Raw genomic sequence first — 14,623 nt, 5'->3', positions numbered from 1 at the left:
AAAGCCTCTTGATGAAAGTGAAAGTGGAGAGTGAAAAAGTTGGCTTAAAGCTCAACACTCAGAAAACAAAGATCATGGCATCCGGTCCCATCACTTCATGGGAAATAGATGGGGAAACAGTGGAAACAGTGTCAGACTTTATTTTTGGGGGCTCCAAAATCACTGCAGATGGTGACTGCAGCCATGAAATTAAAAGACGCTTACTCCTTGGAAGAAAAGTTATGACCAACCTAGATAGCATATTGAAAAGCAGAGACATTACTTTGCCGACAAAGGTCTGTCTAGTCAAGGCTATGTTTTTTCCTGTGGTCATGTATGGATGTGAGAGTTGGACTGTGAAGAAGGCTGAGCGCCAAAGAATTGATGCTTTTGAACTGTGGTGTTGGAGAAGACTCTTGAGAGTCCCTTGGACTGCAAGGAGATCCAACCAGTCCATTCTGAAGGAGATCAGTCCTGGGATTTCTTTGAAAGGAATGATGCTAAAGCTGAAACTCCAGTACTTTGGCCACCTCATGTGAAGAGTTGACTCATTGGAAAAGACCCTGATGCTGGGAGGGATTGGGGGCAGGAGGAGAAGGGGATGACAGAGGATGAGATGGCTAGATGGCATCACTGACTCGATGGACGTGAGTCTGAGTGAACTCCGGGAGTTGGTGATGGACAGGGAGGCCTGGTGTGCTGCAGTTCATGGGGGGCAAAGAGTCGGACACGACTGAGCGACTGATCTGAACTGAACTGAACTGATAGCTGATTAACAGTGTTGTGGTAGTTTCAGGTGAACAGCGAAGGGACTCGGCCATACATATATGTGTATCTATTCTCTCCTAATCTCCCCTCCCATCCAGGCTGCCACGTGACACTGAGCAGAGAGTTCCCTGTGCTATATAACAGGTCCCTATTGGTTATCCATTTTAAATACAGCAGTGTGTCCATGACCATGCCAGACTCCCTAGTGGTCCCTTCCCTTGGCAACCATAAGTTTGTTTTCTAAGTCTATGAGTCTCTTTCTGTTTTGTAAGTTCATTTGCATCATTTCCTTTTAGATTCCACATATCAGGGATGTCATAAGATATTTCTCCTCCTCTGACTTAATACACCGCCTTTTATAAGGATATAAGCTTTAGCATTTTTGCCTTCATAGGAAAAACAAAAAACCAAGACCCAAGAATTCAAGGAAGTGGTTCTGAGTCATGTGAGCCAAGTGACAAATGCGGATCTCCTGACTGTCCAACCGAGTATCCATGCCATTCTGGGAGTTATATTATTGAAAATGAAATTGAATTTTCAATAACGTCAGCCGCTGCAAAGGAGTGAAAATAGTTTACTTGAAATTCCTCTGGAATAGATTGAATTTCGGAAAGAACAAAAGATGCCATGATGGAGTTTCCGAATTGCTCCTGAAATTCTGTCCTTTGGCTTGGTTCGTCTTTCCTTATGAGGAAGATTGCAACTTGCAGGGAGCGGGGGTTGTGGTTTTTATGGGGTGCACTTAATATCAGGGCTGCAAGGAAACTCACTAGGTCTCCCCGTGACCTTTGCCAAGTGTTGCCTAAGCATTTAATGAATTGAAGTGGAAATTAATTTTTCTCGGCTTTGATGTCAATTACCTGGCATAGTTACACCTTCCGTCTAGATTACACATTTCCATTTGTTGTTCTTTAATTAAAGCCACCGTGATAAAGGTGGGAGTTTTAATTAGTGTGGGGGCATTCTCATATTAATTTTAATTTAAGCATGATATCAGGATGTTTTTTCTCCCTAAATTAGTTTCCATTAAAGAACAGCCCAGAAGGAATCCTTAATTTCATTTTAAAGCCTAAATTTAACCTTCGGTAGTTTGTTTGTGTTCATTGCCACAGATTAAGTCTTTATAGAAGCAACGTCAGCTTAACCCAGAGACAAGGTAGTGGTTCTCCTGCCTTGGAGGGTTTTAAAAGATGATTGTAAGAAAATGCATCATTTTAGATGATGAACAAGCAATAACAAAGAAGAACTAAGTTTAATTATCCTCCAAGCAAGAAAGAACAAGCTCATTTGATTTTGCCTAAAAAAGTGCAGTGTGTTTGAGTTTCAGAAAAACAACTGTCTGAGCTGCCTTTTCTGTAGAATGTTCTAGAAGTTCAGGATTTGGTAACTGTTGCCGGTCTCTGTGGGCTTCCCAGGTGACGTTAGTGGTAAAGAACCTGCCTGCCAAGGCAGAAGACAAAAGAGACACAGGTTTGTTTTGACCCCTGGGTTTGGGAAGATCCCCTGGAGGAGGACACGGCAATATTCTTGCATGGAGGATCCCATGGACAGAGGAGCCTGGCAGGCTGTGGTCCATAGTGTCACAAAGAGTTGGACACAGCAGAGCAACTGAGCACTCGAACGCATGCATGGTCTGTGCTGGCTCTGCCCGCTGTCTCTGTTGTACCTGCTGTGCTGCTCTGTGCTCGCCCAGCGTGGAAAGGCCAAGGTTCAAGGGATTGTGCCGTCAGCCACCTGGGTTAGCTTCCATTCCCACTAATTCCTGTTCTGGCTATGAAGGGAAGCCGGTGGAGGGGCTTACACCTATGAGAGATGTGGTTTCAGCTGAGTTTTTAAGACCAGCCGTTGTGCTGGGTGGAGAGCAGACCCACTGTGGCTGTGGGAGACCAGTTAGAGGCCTTCTGTTCCCATCTCACTGCCCTGGCCCCTCGGGTGCAGGCCTGATGCTGCTAGCGCTTGGCCCGACTCTGGCCTGCTCAACGTCCGGTAGATTAGAGGCCTGATGTGGGGCTTCTCTGGTGCTTCAGATGATAAAGAACCCATGTGCCAACGTAGGAAATGCGGGTTCGATCCCTGCGTTGGGAAGATCCCCTGGAGGAGGAAATGGCAACCACTCCAGTATTCTTGCCTGGAGAATCCCATGGACAGAGGAGCCTGATTGGCTACAGTCCATGGGGTTGCAAAGAGTTGGATGCACCTGAGCAGAACACACAGCACTGCTGGGGCTGCAGCTGGCTTCCCAGGGGACGAGTCTGCTTCTGAAAGCACTCCTGCTCAGTCGCTTCCCTGTACTAACACTTAGGTTAAACTGACACCGCATTCATTGTAAACCAACTGTGCTTCAGATGAACAAACAAACAAATGATTTTTGTCCAGCTCCAAATTTAGTTACTGCTTCTGATAAAATTTTAGATAGTCTTTGTATGACTCTCAGTTTTTTCTTTTTAATTCTAGAGTTTTATATTCTCTTAATTAAAACATGCAGGTACTTCCTGGAGCATTTGTCAAATTTAATCAGTTAAATAAATAGTGACATTTCAGGATGTGACCCGCTTTTTCATTTGTGCTTTACGGGGATATTCAAGTGGGGATTTATATCCCTGGCTTCACTTCTGACATGAAGGAGGCTGAGCATCTGGCCCTCTGTCTTAGTGTTTCGGGACAAAAGAGATTGAGAAGCGCAACCGTTGTCCTTCAGTTACTTTTCGCTTCTAAATTATTTGTTATTTTCAAATAAAAATGTGAAAAAATGATTTAAGCCACTGTATCCACTCAGCCAAAGGAATATTACTCATCTTGACTCTCTGTCACCTAAAATATTAAATGTGTATTAGATTCTCTGCAAATTCTGATTCAATAAATGAAAAGACATGCATTAAGTTTTAAAATCTCTGCCCGGAAAAACATATTGAACTGCTGCTATTCTGTTTACTAGTAGAGTAAGCTTGGATTGAAAGTAAATACTGGAGATGAACGCATCTCTTAGGTTTGAGGCATGTGGACGGAAGGCTGTGAGCGCGTTCTTACCTGTGTCTGTGCTTCCAGGCGGTTTGAAGTGTCCAGTGTGCAGCTTCGTCTATGGCACCAAATGGGAGTTCAACAGGCACCTGAAGAACAAGCATGGCCTGAAGTTGGTGGAGAGCGAAGGAGACCCCAAGTGGGAGGTACTTTTGAAAGCTTGGTCTTGATCGTGACTTTCCTCAGCACAGACAACAAACCAGGCAAGCCCGGTGCCGTTCCTTGGAGCAATGGGTTTTCTGGTGGGAAACTTGGACGTCTTTTCGAACCCCGTCTCCTGTCTGATGGGGGTGTACTGGATGAGGTCCAGGCCACGCATGTGACTTCTTACGCTGAGTTGTGTTGCGCCTGGTTTGTGAATGAATGTCTGCCTTGGGCTCACTGATACCTTTACTTCTGTTATCTTGAATCCAGAGTTTCAGAAACTGCATCTGGAAGAACAATGCTTGACAGTATATATTGTTAGTCCCCACCCCGAGAACAGAGAAGGGCCCCGCCTGCTGATTTTAGATCCTCGTCTCCCTCAGCTGAAGGCAGGCGCTCCTACCTGTCACCTTTGTTTCCAGTCAGATGTTGGAGCCAGTTTCCTGGCTGGATTCTATAAAAGCCAGTAGCTGTATTTTGTAAGCCAGTAGCTATTTCTCTTTTCAGGTACCAGGGGTCACTGCCAAATTGCGGTTTACCTGAGGCGGAGTTTCTCAAACTCAGTGCTGCTGAGATTATGATCTGGACAGTTCTTTGTTGCAGAGGGCTACGCTCCGCATTTTAGAGTGTTTAGGAGCGTCGTTGACCTCTGCCCATGAGGATCCACCAGCACAGCCAGTTGTGAAAACCAGACAGAAAGCACAGACACTGCCAGGTTCCCCAGGAGTCACAATGGCCCTCAGTTGAGGACCACTTCCTGAGGAGTTTCTGTCATATCAGAGTATCCAGTGGGTTTACTGCAGTTAAGAGTAAGGGCTCAGAAACAAATCCAATGACAATGTGGGGGTTGTTTCAGAAAGCAAGGGAAGGGTTGTCCAGTGGGAGGGAATGTGTTAATCTGTTAACATAACCCATCATAGTATCAGAACTAGGGAGAAAACTGAAAGGATCATCTTCATGGATGGAGAAAAGGCATTTGACAAAATTCCACATCCACTGATTAAAAACAGTCAATAAAGCAGAATTTGATGCGTACATCTTTAAGACAAAAAACAAAATATATGTGTTTCGGATCAAGAGCCAACATCTTGAGTTTCTTATTAGATTTGGGAACAAGATGAGGATGCCCTAGGGGCTCCGGTCTTTTAACATCATGGGAGGCCTCAGCTGGCATGTTGGACAAGGTAGAGTAAATAGAGATGTAAGAATCAGAAAAGAAATGAAGTATCTCTGTAGATACAGGATTATGTTTTTGAAAATCTAAGAATGAATGAAAATCTACTACACATGATAAGCAGCAGATTAAAACATCAATATACAATAATCAATGGCTTTTATATAGAGAGAACCTAGAACAAAATAGCAGAGATTTAAATGTGAAAAAAGAGATATTTTACAAATACCAGAAGAAAACATAAGTGAATCTATTTGTAAATTGAGAATGTGGAGAACTTCCTAACTATAACTCAAAATCCAGATTCAATTAGGAAAATGATTGAAAACAAATTAACCACATGAAAAACATTTTAAAAATCTTATGTAAAAGAACTCATAGAGGGGCAAATGACACACAAAAAAAGTATTTTCAGTCATATCATAGAAAAAAGGTGAATATCTTAATGTTGTAAAAGGCTTCTTCTAGCAATACTGGTGAAAAAGATCAACAGCCCAAAATGCAAGAGATAAGAAAGGTTCAAAGAAAAAGAAATGCAAATGACCTTGGCTGTCTGAAAGCGTGATCAGCCTCACATGTAATAAATGTAATTAAAACTAGACAGAGATAGAAAATCTTACCTATTCAACTGGCAAGAATCCACCAGTTTGACATCATCTCTGCTGGAGAGGCTGAGTAAATAGGCATTCTCATACATTGCTGGTGGGAGTGTAAAACAGTGTGACCTTTATGAAGGGGAATCTAGCAATATCTACTGAAATTACATGTGTGCTTCTTTTTCCATTAACTAAACAATCCCACCGTTAGAAAACTGTCCAAGGTTATACTGACAAAAATGAGGGAAGGTGTCTACACAAGGCTGTTTATTACAACTCTGTTAATGTAGTATGTGAAGAGAGACTGTGTGTGCATATACACCAATAGATTGATGCAGAAATAGCTCCAAATATATGTGTATACATGGTTAGTATACATGCATGTAGACTTCCCTGGTGGCTCAGATGGTAAAGCTTCTGCCTATAATGTGGAAGACCTGGATTCGATCCCTGGGTCAAGAAGATCCCCTGGAGAAGGAAATGGCAACCCACTCCAGTATTCTTGCCTGAAAAATCCCATGGCCAGAGGAGCCTGGTGGGCTATAGTCCATAGGGTTGCAGAGTCGGACACAACTGAGTGACTAAACTTTAAACTTTATACATGCATGTATTTCTTAGCTTTTTGTGCTAAGAGGACCTAGAAACAGTGACCCCAGCTGGCAATGAGCGCACCTAGTCTCCAGGTCTTGGTTTCTAACAGGATTCTCCAAGAAGAGGAACCAGGGTCCCTTGGAAAAAGTGGTTGACTTCAGGGCAGAGGCAGAAATTACGGAAGGTGATCCTGGAGCATTTTGCAGTGCTGGAAAGTAACACCAATTTGCTCCACAAAAGTAAGAGAAGTGTGTCAAAATGGCACAGGAGACAACCCGGAGAGTTCCTAGCCATTCTTTCTCCAGGGCTTCTTCCCAACCCAGGAATCAAACCCAGGTCTCCCGCATTGCAGGCAGATTCTTTACCAGCTGAGCCACTAGGGAAGCCCAAGAATACTGGAGTGGGTAGCCTATCGCTTCTCCAGGGGATCTTCCTGACCCAGGAATTGAACTGGGGTCTGCTGCATTGCAGGCAGTTTCTTTACCAGCTGAATGACCAGGAAATCCCCTAGAGAGTTCCTAATGGCCCCAAACTGGAACAATTTGAGTAACAAAGTAAATCATGATAGTATTGGACTAAAAAATCACTCAAAGCATAGAGTAAATATCTCTGCATCCATACTGATAAATGATTGAATAAATAGTAGAGAAGGAACAGTTCTTACTACAGAATAATTCTGATCAATAGATCTAGAAAGTGGGGGAAATAGAAAACTACCATTAGAACACCACAGTAATAATTACAGTAGCCAAGGTCCATTGATGAATGCCGGAATTAGTCTACAGAAGTTTTGAGGAGAAATAGAGTATTGATGTAACCTCAAAATATCTCCCCCTAAATAATCATGAATTTACAGGGAAAAGTAGTAACATCACAGTTCAGACACCTGGCCAACACCACCTTAGCCACCCGACCGAGGTCAGAATTCTCGGTAGTGAGACAGAGTGACATCATGTACTGCGCCCGCCCCCCGCCCCTGGCGTGATGCAATCAGAAGGGCCATCATCACACCATTTGGATTCATGTGATGGTTTCTTGTGATTAAGGGGCCAAGGATTGTTGGAAGATTATTGATGGCCCTTCTGATTTTATATAACAATAAAAACAAAACTGAACTTTAAAAAAGCAAGCCCTGAAAATTAAGAGTAGAATGAAATCAAGGATCTAAACTATATGTCAAAGCGATGGCAGAACTACATAGAGAAGAAATATTTTAAGAGATTTTAAGATAGAAATTGGATTGTTCCTCCCCAGTGGAATAGAACCTAAGGGCGAAAGGAACTGGCAAAAAAACATACTGTTCTCAGTTATTCCACCAGCAGCGGTTGGTATTGTTACTCTAAGGCTGTTGTTAGTATTTGCAGAGTGGAGTGAAGCACATCAAATGTGTTTAAATCCATGAGTTTATAATAATCCTGGGAGAAAACTCCTTAGTTACCTGTGCAGAGTAATAGTGAATCAACTCTATTTTGATAAATAAAATTGTTACTTTGGTAAGGCTCAGAGTCTAACAATTATTCTACCTCATCGAAACAAACCGTATCTCAGAATAACCGAATGTTGGAGGAGAGAGATTTCTTTGTGTAGAAGTATTCCAGCCAACAAGTGAAGGTTTTCATGACTTCTGTTTTACAACCCTCCACTGGCATCGTGGGTCTAGCCATGACCGTCAGTCTCCTGCCAACACAGCAAAAACAGGGACGCTCAGTCACGGAGTGTCTCCTGATGGAGGTACACGGTGTTACCGTGGGGTCCTTCTGCCTCCTGATCGCCTGATTTAAGCTTCCAAGTCTGACTGTCAGTGAACACACTCAGTGGTTCCCTGGTGGTGCAGACAGCAGAATCCAGGCTGTTGGAAACTCTGACGGCAAGCGACCACTTTTCACAATGAAACCATAAGCAGAGGAGAAAGAGTGGAAGGAGAGCCTATAAATGCAAGTCTTATGAGACTTTTATCAGGCGGTTCTAATACATGGATTTCAATAACTTAAGTACGACTTGTGGGATTAAGTTGTGAAAAAATGAGTTGGGGAAATTAGAATAACGCTTAGGGATGTGAAGTCATTCAGGAATCACTGTTAAGTGTTCTGAGTGTGATGGCGGTGTTGTAGTTCTGGTTTGAAAGAGTTTTATCTTTCCGAGGTGCATTCTGAAATATTTAAATCGATGTGACGTCTGCATTTGCTTCAAAATCAAAGGGCCGTTGTGTGGAGCGTGGAGGGGGCATCAGCAAAAGCGGACTGGCCGTGAGGTGGTGACTGCTGAAGTGGTGCTGTGAGCATGGAGGCTCGCTTCTCCGTCTTGTGTGTGTTTGACATTTTCTATAAGAAAATTTAAGGAATGTGGACTTCAAAAGACTTCCTTGCAATTTCCTGGCTCTTCCTGTAAACAGTTTGACCTTGAGCCATTGCTTGTCGAACCTCTGTGACCGCTGTGTTCTAATGTCTATGGTGAGGCTCCTGCCACTCAAGAGGTCAAAAGGATTGAGAGACAGGATGTATGAAATGCTAGGGTTACTGTCTAGTCCCCAGCAGGTCCTCTGTGCGGCGGCGATGGTGTCAGCAACATCACCATCTATGGAAATCCTCTGGTACTTCGAGTCCATACTTGCAGGGCTTTGCTCTCTGTTAACAAATAGACATGGAATGCTGGTTCCTGATGTAAACAGCATCTCTTCTGGCCAGCTGGTGCTTCTGTTCGTGCAGTCATGCCCCTCTCCTCTGAAGACCTGGCTTCTTACAGATCTTGACACCTTCAGCAGAGCTGTGACTCTACAAATACAGTTGACACAAAGTCACCTACTAGACTCCAGAAGTACGACAGTTGAGCAGCCAAGACGCTGGCCAGGGGTGGTCCCCGAGTGATGACAGGCTGCCTGTACTAGCCATCACGCTGTTGCCAGGCTCCCTGGAGTGCCCTGCAAAGCACTGCCTTCCCACAGATTGTTATTACAGAGAGTACCCCAAAGCCGGGGAGCCGTGCCACGCCCTTCCTGTTCATCACAGGCTGAGATCCAATTCGTGTTGGCCACAATGTTGCCTAATGGTACTTATAAGGAAGCATGCTTCTTTTTGTTCATTTATGCGTTCATCAGATACTCATTGGGTGTCTACTAAATGTCAGGCTGGAAATGAACTAAATGAACTTGACCACTTGGCTGTAAAAGAATAATCACATTCTATTCTGAGCCTTTGTGAATAGCTGATAAGTGCTTACAGAGTATGATAACTTTGGCTCCTATAAATTGTGTGTAAAATCTCCTTTTCGTTCTTCTTTATTGGTGACATTCATGCTTGCCTGCCTTCCAGTGCTAGGAAGAGATGATTATGAATATCTAGTTCGTGTGAAACGTCCACCTCTCCTCTCCTTATCGGTGTGAGATTTCTGTAAATGTCCCTTTAGCTTCTTCTTCTCTCAATGGGGTCCTGATTCTGCACAGGTGTATCTTCTCTGGTCAGTTGGATTTGTCATACCCATCCTGTAAAAATAAAATGAGCCACAGACTGCACGAGTAGCTGAGATCTCCTGAGATCTTGCTGTGTGCCGGGACCCATGCTCTAAGCTGGCCAGAGGCTGTGGTGACTGGTCCTCTCCTCCCGTCTACCGCCACCACGCTGTGCCTCCCTCTTGGCCTCATGGCAGGAGGCCCCAGGCACAGGGGATCAGAGCAGTGTTGGTGGCAGTGGGAGGAGCAGAGCACACATGAGGGTCTCTCTGTGCGTGTCTCATCACTCATTGTGAACAACATCCTCTATTCCCTGCGGCAAGAACCTGTCACCAGAGGCTTTCCTCCAAAGCTGGTTTTAAGGCCTCGGCACTTGGCACAGAGAAGTTTCCTCTTTGGGAGATGGGTTTTTATCGGAGCACTGGTTTCTCAGGGGTGCCAGGCAAATGAGCTGCTGCAGACACATTGCTGGTGTGTGTTTGTTTTGTTTGAATCCATTATCCCGGGGCTTCTGGGGACCTTCTAGGGGCTCTTCTAGGCGGTCCCATCAGTGATTCTGTGTTTTTGTTTAGCCAGCAACAGAAGCTCCCGAGGAGCCTTCCACCCAGTACCTGCACATCGCAGAAGCTGAAGAGGACGTTCAGGGCACACAGGCTGCCGTGGCCGCCCTTCAGGACCTGAGATACACCTCAGAGAGTGGTGAGAGCGCCCCCCGCCTCCCCGACACCTTAGAGCTGGTCTTTGGCAGGCTGAATGAATGAATGAACTTGTGAATGAGTGATGTCCGTCACTCGATCTCCTTCAGCTGCATTGTGCCCTCAGGAGCGCTCTAGCTCTCTGACAACTAGAGATCTCTTACAGAGTCTTCTAGAACAGAGCTGCAGGTGAAGTGGTGCCTCCAAACGGTGTTGCCGGATGTCCACGCATATCGTCACGTCTCTCCCTTCCAAGTGCTAACCAGGCCCACCCTGCTTAGCTTCTGAGATCAGACGAGATTGGGCCCGTTCATGGTGGTATGGCTGTAGACTCATCACGTCTCTGAGCAGCGTGTGGGAAGACGGGTCTTATAGTCCTCACTTCACAAGAGGCAGGAGACTTCCTCCTTGTAAATGGTTGGCTGAGGCTCACCCACTTCTTGGGTGTTGGAGCTGGTCTTGGAATCTAGGTCTCCTAACTTTTTGTTGGAGTGCCATCCCTGTTCCAGGCTCCCTCAGAGTCATCTGTTCTGGGGGGTTTGTTCCAGGGTCTACAGGAGGCAGACGGGGGGCGTGGCTGAGACCGGGGGCAGTCTGCTGGCCTTCCTAACAGCCCCTTATGGACCTGTGGGCCCAGGACTGTCTGCTGTCCAGTTCTTCTGAAAAGCCCCAAGTCAGGATCTTCATGTCAGATGTCATCAATGTCAAATGTTAGATCAATTCAAAAATCAAACCACTGTGCCAGCCTAGTGGCAACTGGGGCATTGGGCTGAGAACACTTTTTCTTAATGCTCTTTAAAAAACAGGAACAGAAGACAAGTTAATATAAGGTGCCTCAGTGCTCTGTGTATGGCGGGACAGAGATCAGGCAGGCGGGATTAGAGGAAGCGCGCGGTGAAGTCAGACGGTGACAGAAGATGGGAACTCACCATTTCACCCAGCTCTTAGTCCCTAAGCCCCAGGTGGTAAGAAGGATGCACAGAATGTCCTGTGAGCCGCTGTCTTTGGGGAAGATCCGAGGCCGGTGCCGTGCACACTGCCCAGTGAGCTGGGGTGACCCGGGAGAAACCCCGCAGCCTGTGAGAGCGGCAGGCCCTGTGGATGGGGCGTCCGGGCCCCACCATCAGCGCGGTTCCCAGAGCTGACGCTGTGTCTGCTCGTGTTTCCTTCCCGCACATGCAGTGACTTCAGCGAGTGCTCACGCCGGGCCGGGCCAGCTGGAGTCCCCCACGCACACACTCCCTCGCTCCCACACTCCCTCTCTCCTTTGACAGGTTCTCTGTGTCCCCTCCTGACTGTTAGGAAACGATGCAGCTCAGCAGCTGGGCCTCCACTCTGGGTCCTGGCCTCCCTGCACTGCGTCTCCGGCCACCTCAGAGCTGTGCCCGCCTGGGCCAGACTCTGCACGTCTCAGCACAAACTGAGTCTGCTCCTCCCCCGCCCAGCACTTTTCCTAGCAACGGCATCTTCATCCTCAGGGTTCAGGCTGTGTGTCACCTCCCGGGAGCCCACCGGACTGTCCTGCGGAGCTCCCTAGTCGCCCCCCTCATATGAAACTGACCAGGGGCTGGAAACAGTGGCTTACCGTCTGTCCCGGTCACCTGCGAGCCCCGGAAGGAGAAGCGGGGAGGCAGCAGTAGGTCTTTGTCTGAGTTCCTACTGGGAACCGTGTTCCTGTGACACTTGGGACTTGATAAATGGTCATTAACAAAGGAAATGGATGAAGAATTAAAAGCTTGCTTCTGTGCATTTTTTTAAGGGTCAATGTTTTGTTTAGTGTTTGGCTGTTTAGAATGGTTGGCTTCAAGGCACGCCCTCCCCCCCTCCTCCAGGAGTGTGTGTGTGTGTCTGTTTGTGTGTGAGGTGTGTGCAGGGGATGCTAGGCCTGTGCATGGTGAGCAGGTGCCCACGTCATTGCTTCAGTCATAGGCCATGTCCTACCCTCCGTGTAGAACACAGTGAATGCCCTTCTCTCATCTCTTAATGATTCATGTTGGAACGAGGCCCGCAGAAAGCTGTCCAGGAGGATGTAGACATTGGAGGAGACTTCGTACTATTATGCTAACCTGGAGACCAGGCAGTAGTTTCCCTTCTGGTGAATTAACGATCGGGGTCAGAGTGGTGTGTTCAGGAGAGTCACAGATGGCCAAGCATATGGTGAAAGCAGGCAGGGTGTGCTCAGTAGCTGTCCTGATGATGTCGATTCCAGGCTTCTGAGATGAGTAAAAGAAAACCCTGATTTAGAAGTCTAAAGACCACCAACTTGACGACTGGGACATCCTCGCGTGTCCTGCCCGTATCCTGTGTAACTTACCTGGCTCACGCTCACTGGCGCCTCCCACCGTGCTGCAGGGAAACCAGCTCTGCGGTGTGCTTCCCAGGAGTTCCGTTCTGAGAGGCAGCCCTGTGTCCACAAGTTTGCATTCAGAACATCCAGGCTTGAGCCCTGCCCTGTGACGTAGCCGATCCGACGGCCCAAGGCGGGTCTCTTCAATTTTTTGTGGTGAAGTGATTAATTTATAAAGTGGGGATATACCACCACAGTGTCATCTCCTCACAGGTTGTGTGGAGTTTGGAGATGTTCTTACAGGGAGTGTGTTGTGAGCTGTGATGTACCACACACTTTGTTTCTGTGGTCACAGTGAGTGCTTACTGAGAACGCGTGCATCCTTGGAGAAGGCACCACCCAACCATGGCCTCTAGGAAGGCTGCTTCTGCGTTCAGTGACCTTCACTGCCCTTGGACTTAACCATCTCCTGTTTGTTTCTTCCTGCTCAGGTGACCGACTTGACCCCACGGCCGTCAACATCCTCCAGCAGATCATCGAGCTGGGCACCGAGACCCACGATGCCACGGCTGTTGCCTCAGTGGTCGCCATGGCACCGGGGACTGTGACCGTCGTGAAGCAGGTAGGACCCCCCCCTTGTCCTTAAATACCGTCTCCCCACACTGCCACACAGCCTCTGCCCCCTGCCCACTTTGGTTTTCAGGGCTGTGACCTACCCGAGGGCGAATTTGGAGTGAAACTGACCTGGGTCTCATACATTGTCTTACTCTTTTTTTTTTTTAAGTTATTTATTCATTCATTTTTGGCTGTGCTGGGTCTTCGTTGCTGTGGCGTGCTTTCTCTAGCCGCAGCGGATGGGAGCTGCTCTCTCTCGTTTCGGTGTGAGGGCTTCTCACTGAGACGGAGTCTTTTATTGTGGAGCGCGGGCTCTAGAGCACACAGGCTCAGTAGATGCAACTCGCGGGCTTAGTTGCCCTGCGGCACGTGGGATCTTCCCGGACCAGGGGTTGAACCCGTGTCCCCAGCACTGGCAAGCTGATCCTTAACCCCCTGGACCACCAGGGAAGTCCTGTTTTCTTCCTCTTATTACGGGGTTGATTGTATCTGCAAGAGCTCCATATGTTAGGGCCAAGATACTGAGGCAGGTGCATCACCCCTTCCAGAATGAAGTTCTGGAAACTTCATTCCTTTCCTTTCAATGAAAGGAATCCCCGAGTGACACGAGTGTGATGTGGACCCATCTGGACACATCTGTGGTCAAAAGCAGCCTCGGGGCCTAAGACACGATGTCAGTGGAGCAAGGGGCCATAGGGACCGCCAGAGGAGCCAGGAGGGCTTCTAGGGCCTGGCCTTTTAAATACTGAACATCACCTGATGCAGTCAGCACAGAGGATGGCTGAACTAAAAGGATGGGAGAGGATGGCCACCGTGCGAGTAGAGGTTACTCCACTTATTGATGGTTGTTACACTGTTTGGCTTGTTTCCTCTCCTGCTAACCTCAGAGGAGACTTCACCATCTGTTAGGATGTGGTGTGCGTCATGATCAGGTCAGTCTGTTTGTCTGTCCATACCTCTCTCTCTACTGCCTCTGGCTTCACTGTACAAGACTTGTAAGCTGGCTTAGGCAAATGCTTAAGAAAACCAACACAGCAAGCACGTCGGAACCAGGGCAGACCCACGGTGTGGTTTAAAATCAAAGTTCAAGTTCGTGGAGAAAGCTGAATGGCAGACTGTAGCATTTTACACGTTATCCATTGTTTTAGCGATTCACTCAGGAAGTGTTTAGTAAGTGCCTGCAGTGTTCTCATTGCTGGCTCTCCAGGAGAGAGCCGACGTTTGCCATCAAAGTGGTTACTCCGGTGGGAAAAAGATCAATAAGACAGAGAGATTGTCACACGGTGAACAAGGGCAGTGGAGAAAAGTAAA

At 47.0% G+C, this 14,623-nt stretch overlaps 1 protein-coding gene across 1 annotated transcript in view; it reads left to right on the top strand.

The window, feature by feature from the left end:
* ZFAT (zinc finger and AT hook domain containing) overlaps positions 1-14,623 on the top strand; it is a 158,949-nt gene that overhangs the window by 127,286 nt on the left and 17,040 nt on the right. The window contains exons 14-16 of the mRNA XM_010834786.1: positions 3,793-3,911; positions 10,288-10,414; positions 13,189-13,319. Coding sequence (XP_010833088.1) covers positions 3,793-3,911; positions 10,288-10,414; positions 13,189-13,319 — 377 coding nt within the window. The remainder of the gene's footprint in view (positions 1-3,792; positions 3,912-10,287; positions 10,415-13,188; positions 13,320-14,623) is intronic.

The sequence above is a fragment of the Bison bison genome, unplaced genomic scaffold (assembly GCF_000754665.1).
Source record: "Bison bison bison isolate TAMUID 2011002044 unplaced genomic scaffold, Bison_UMD1.0 scf7180017864036, whole genome shotgun sequence".
Taxonomy (NCBI): Eukaryota; Metazoa; Chordata; class Mammalia; order Artiodactyla; family Bovidae; genus Bison; species Bison bison.
The sequence above is the reverse complement of the archived record's forward strand: the minus strand, read 5'-3'. Positions and strand labels throughout refer to the sequence as shown.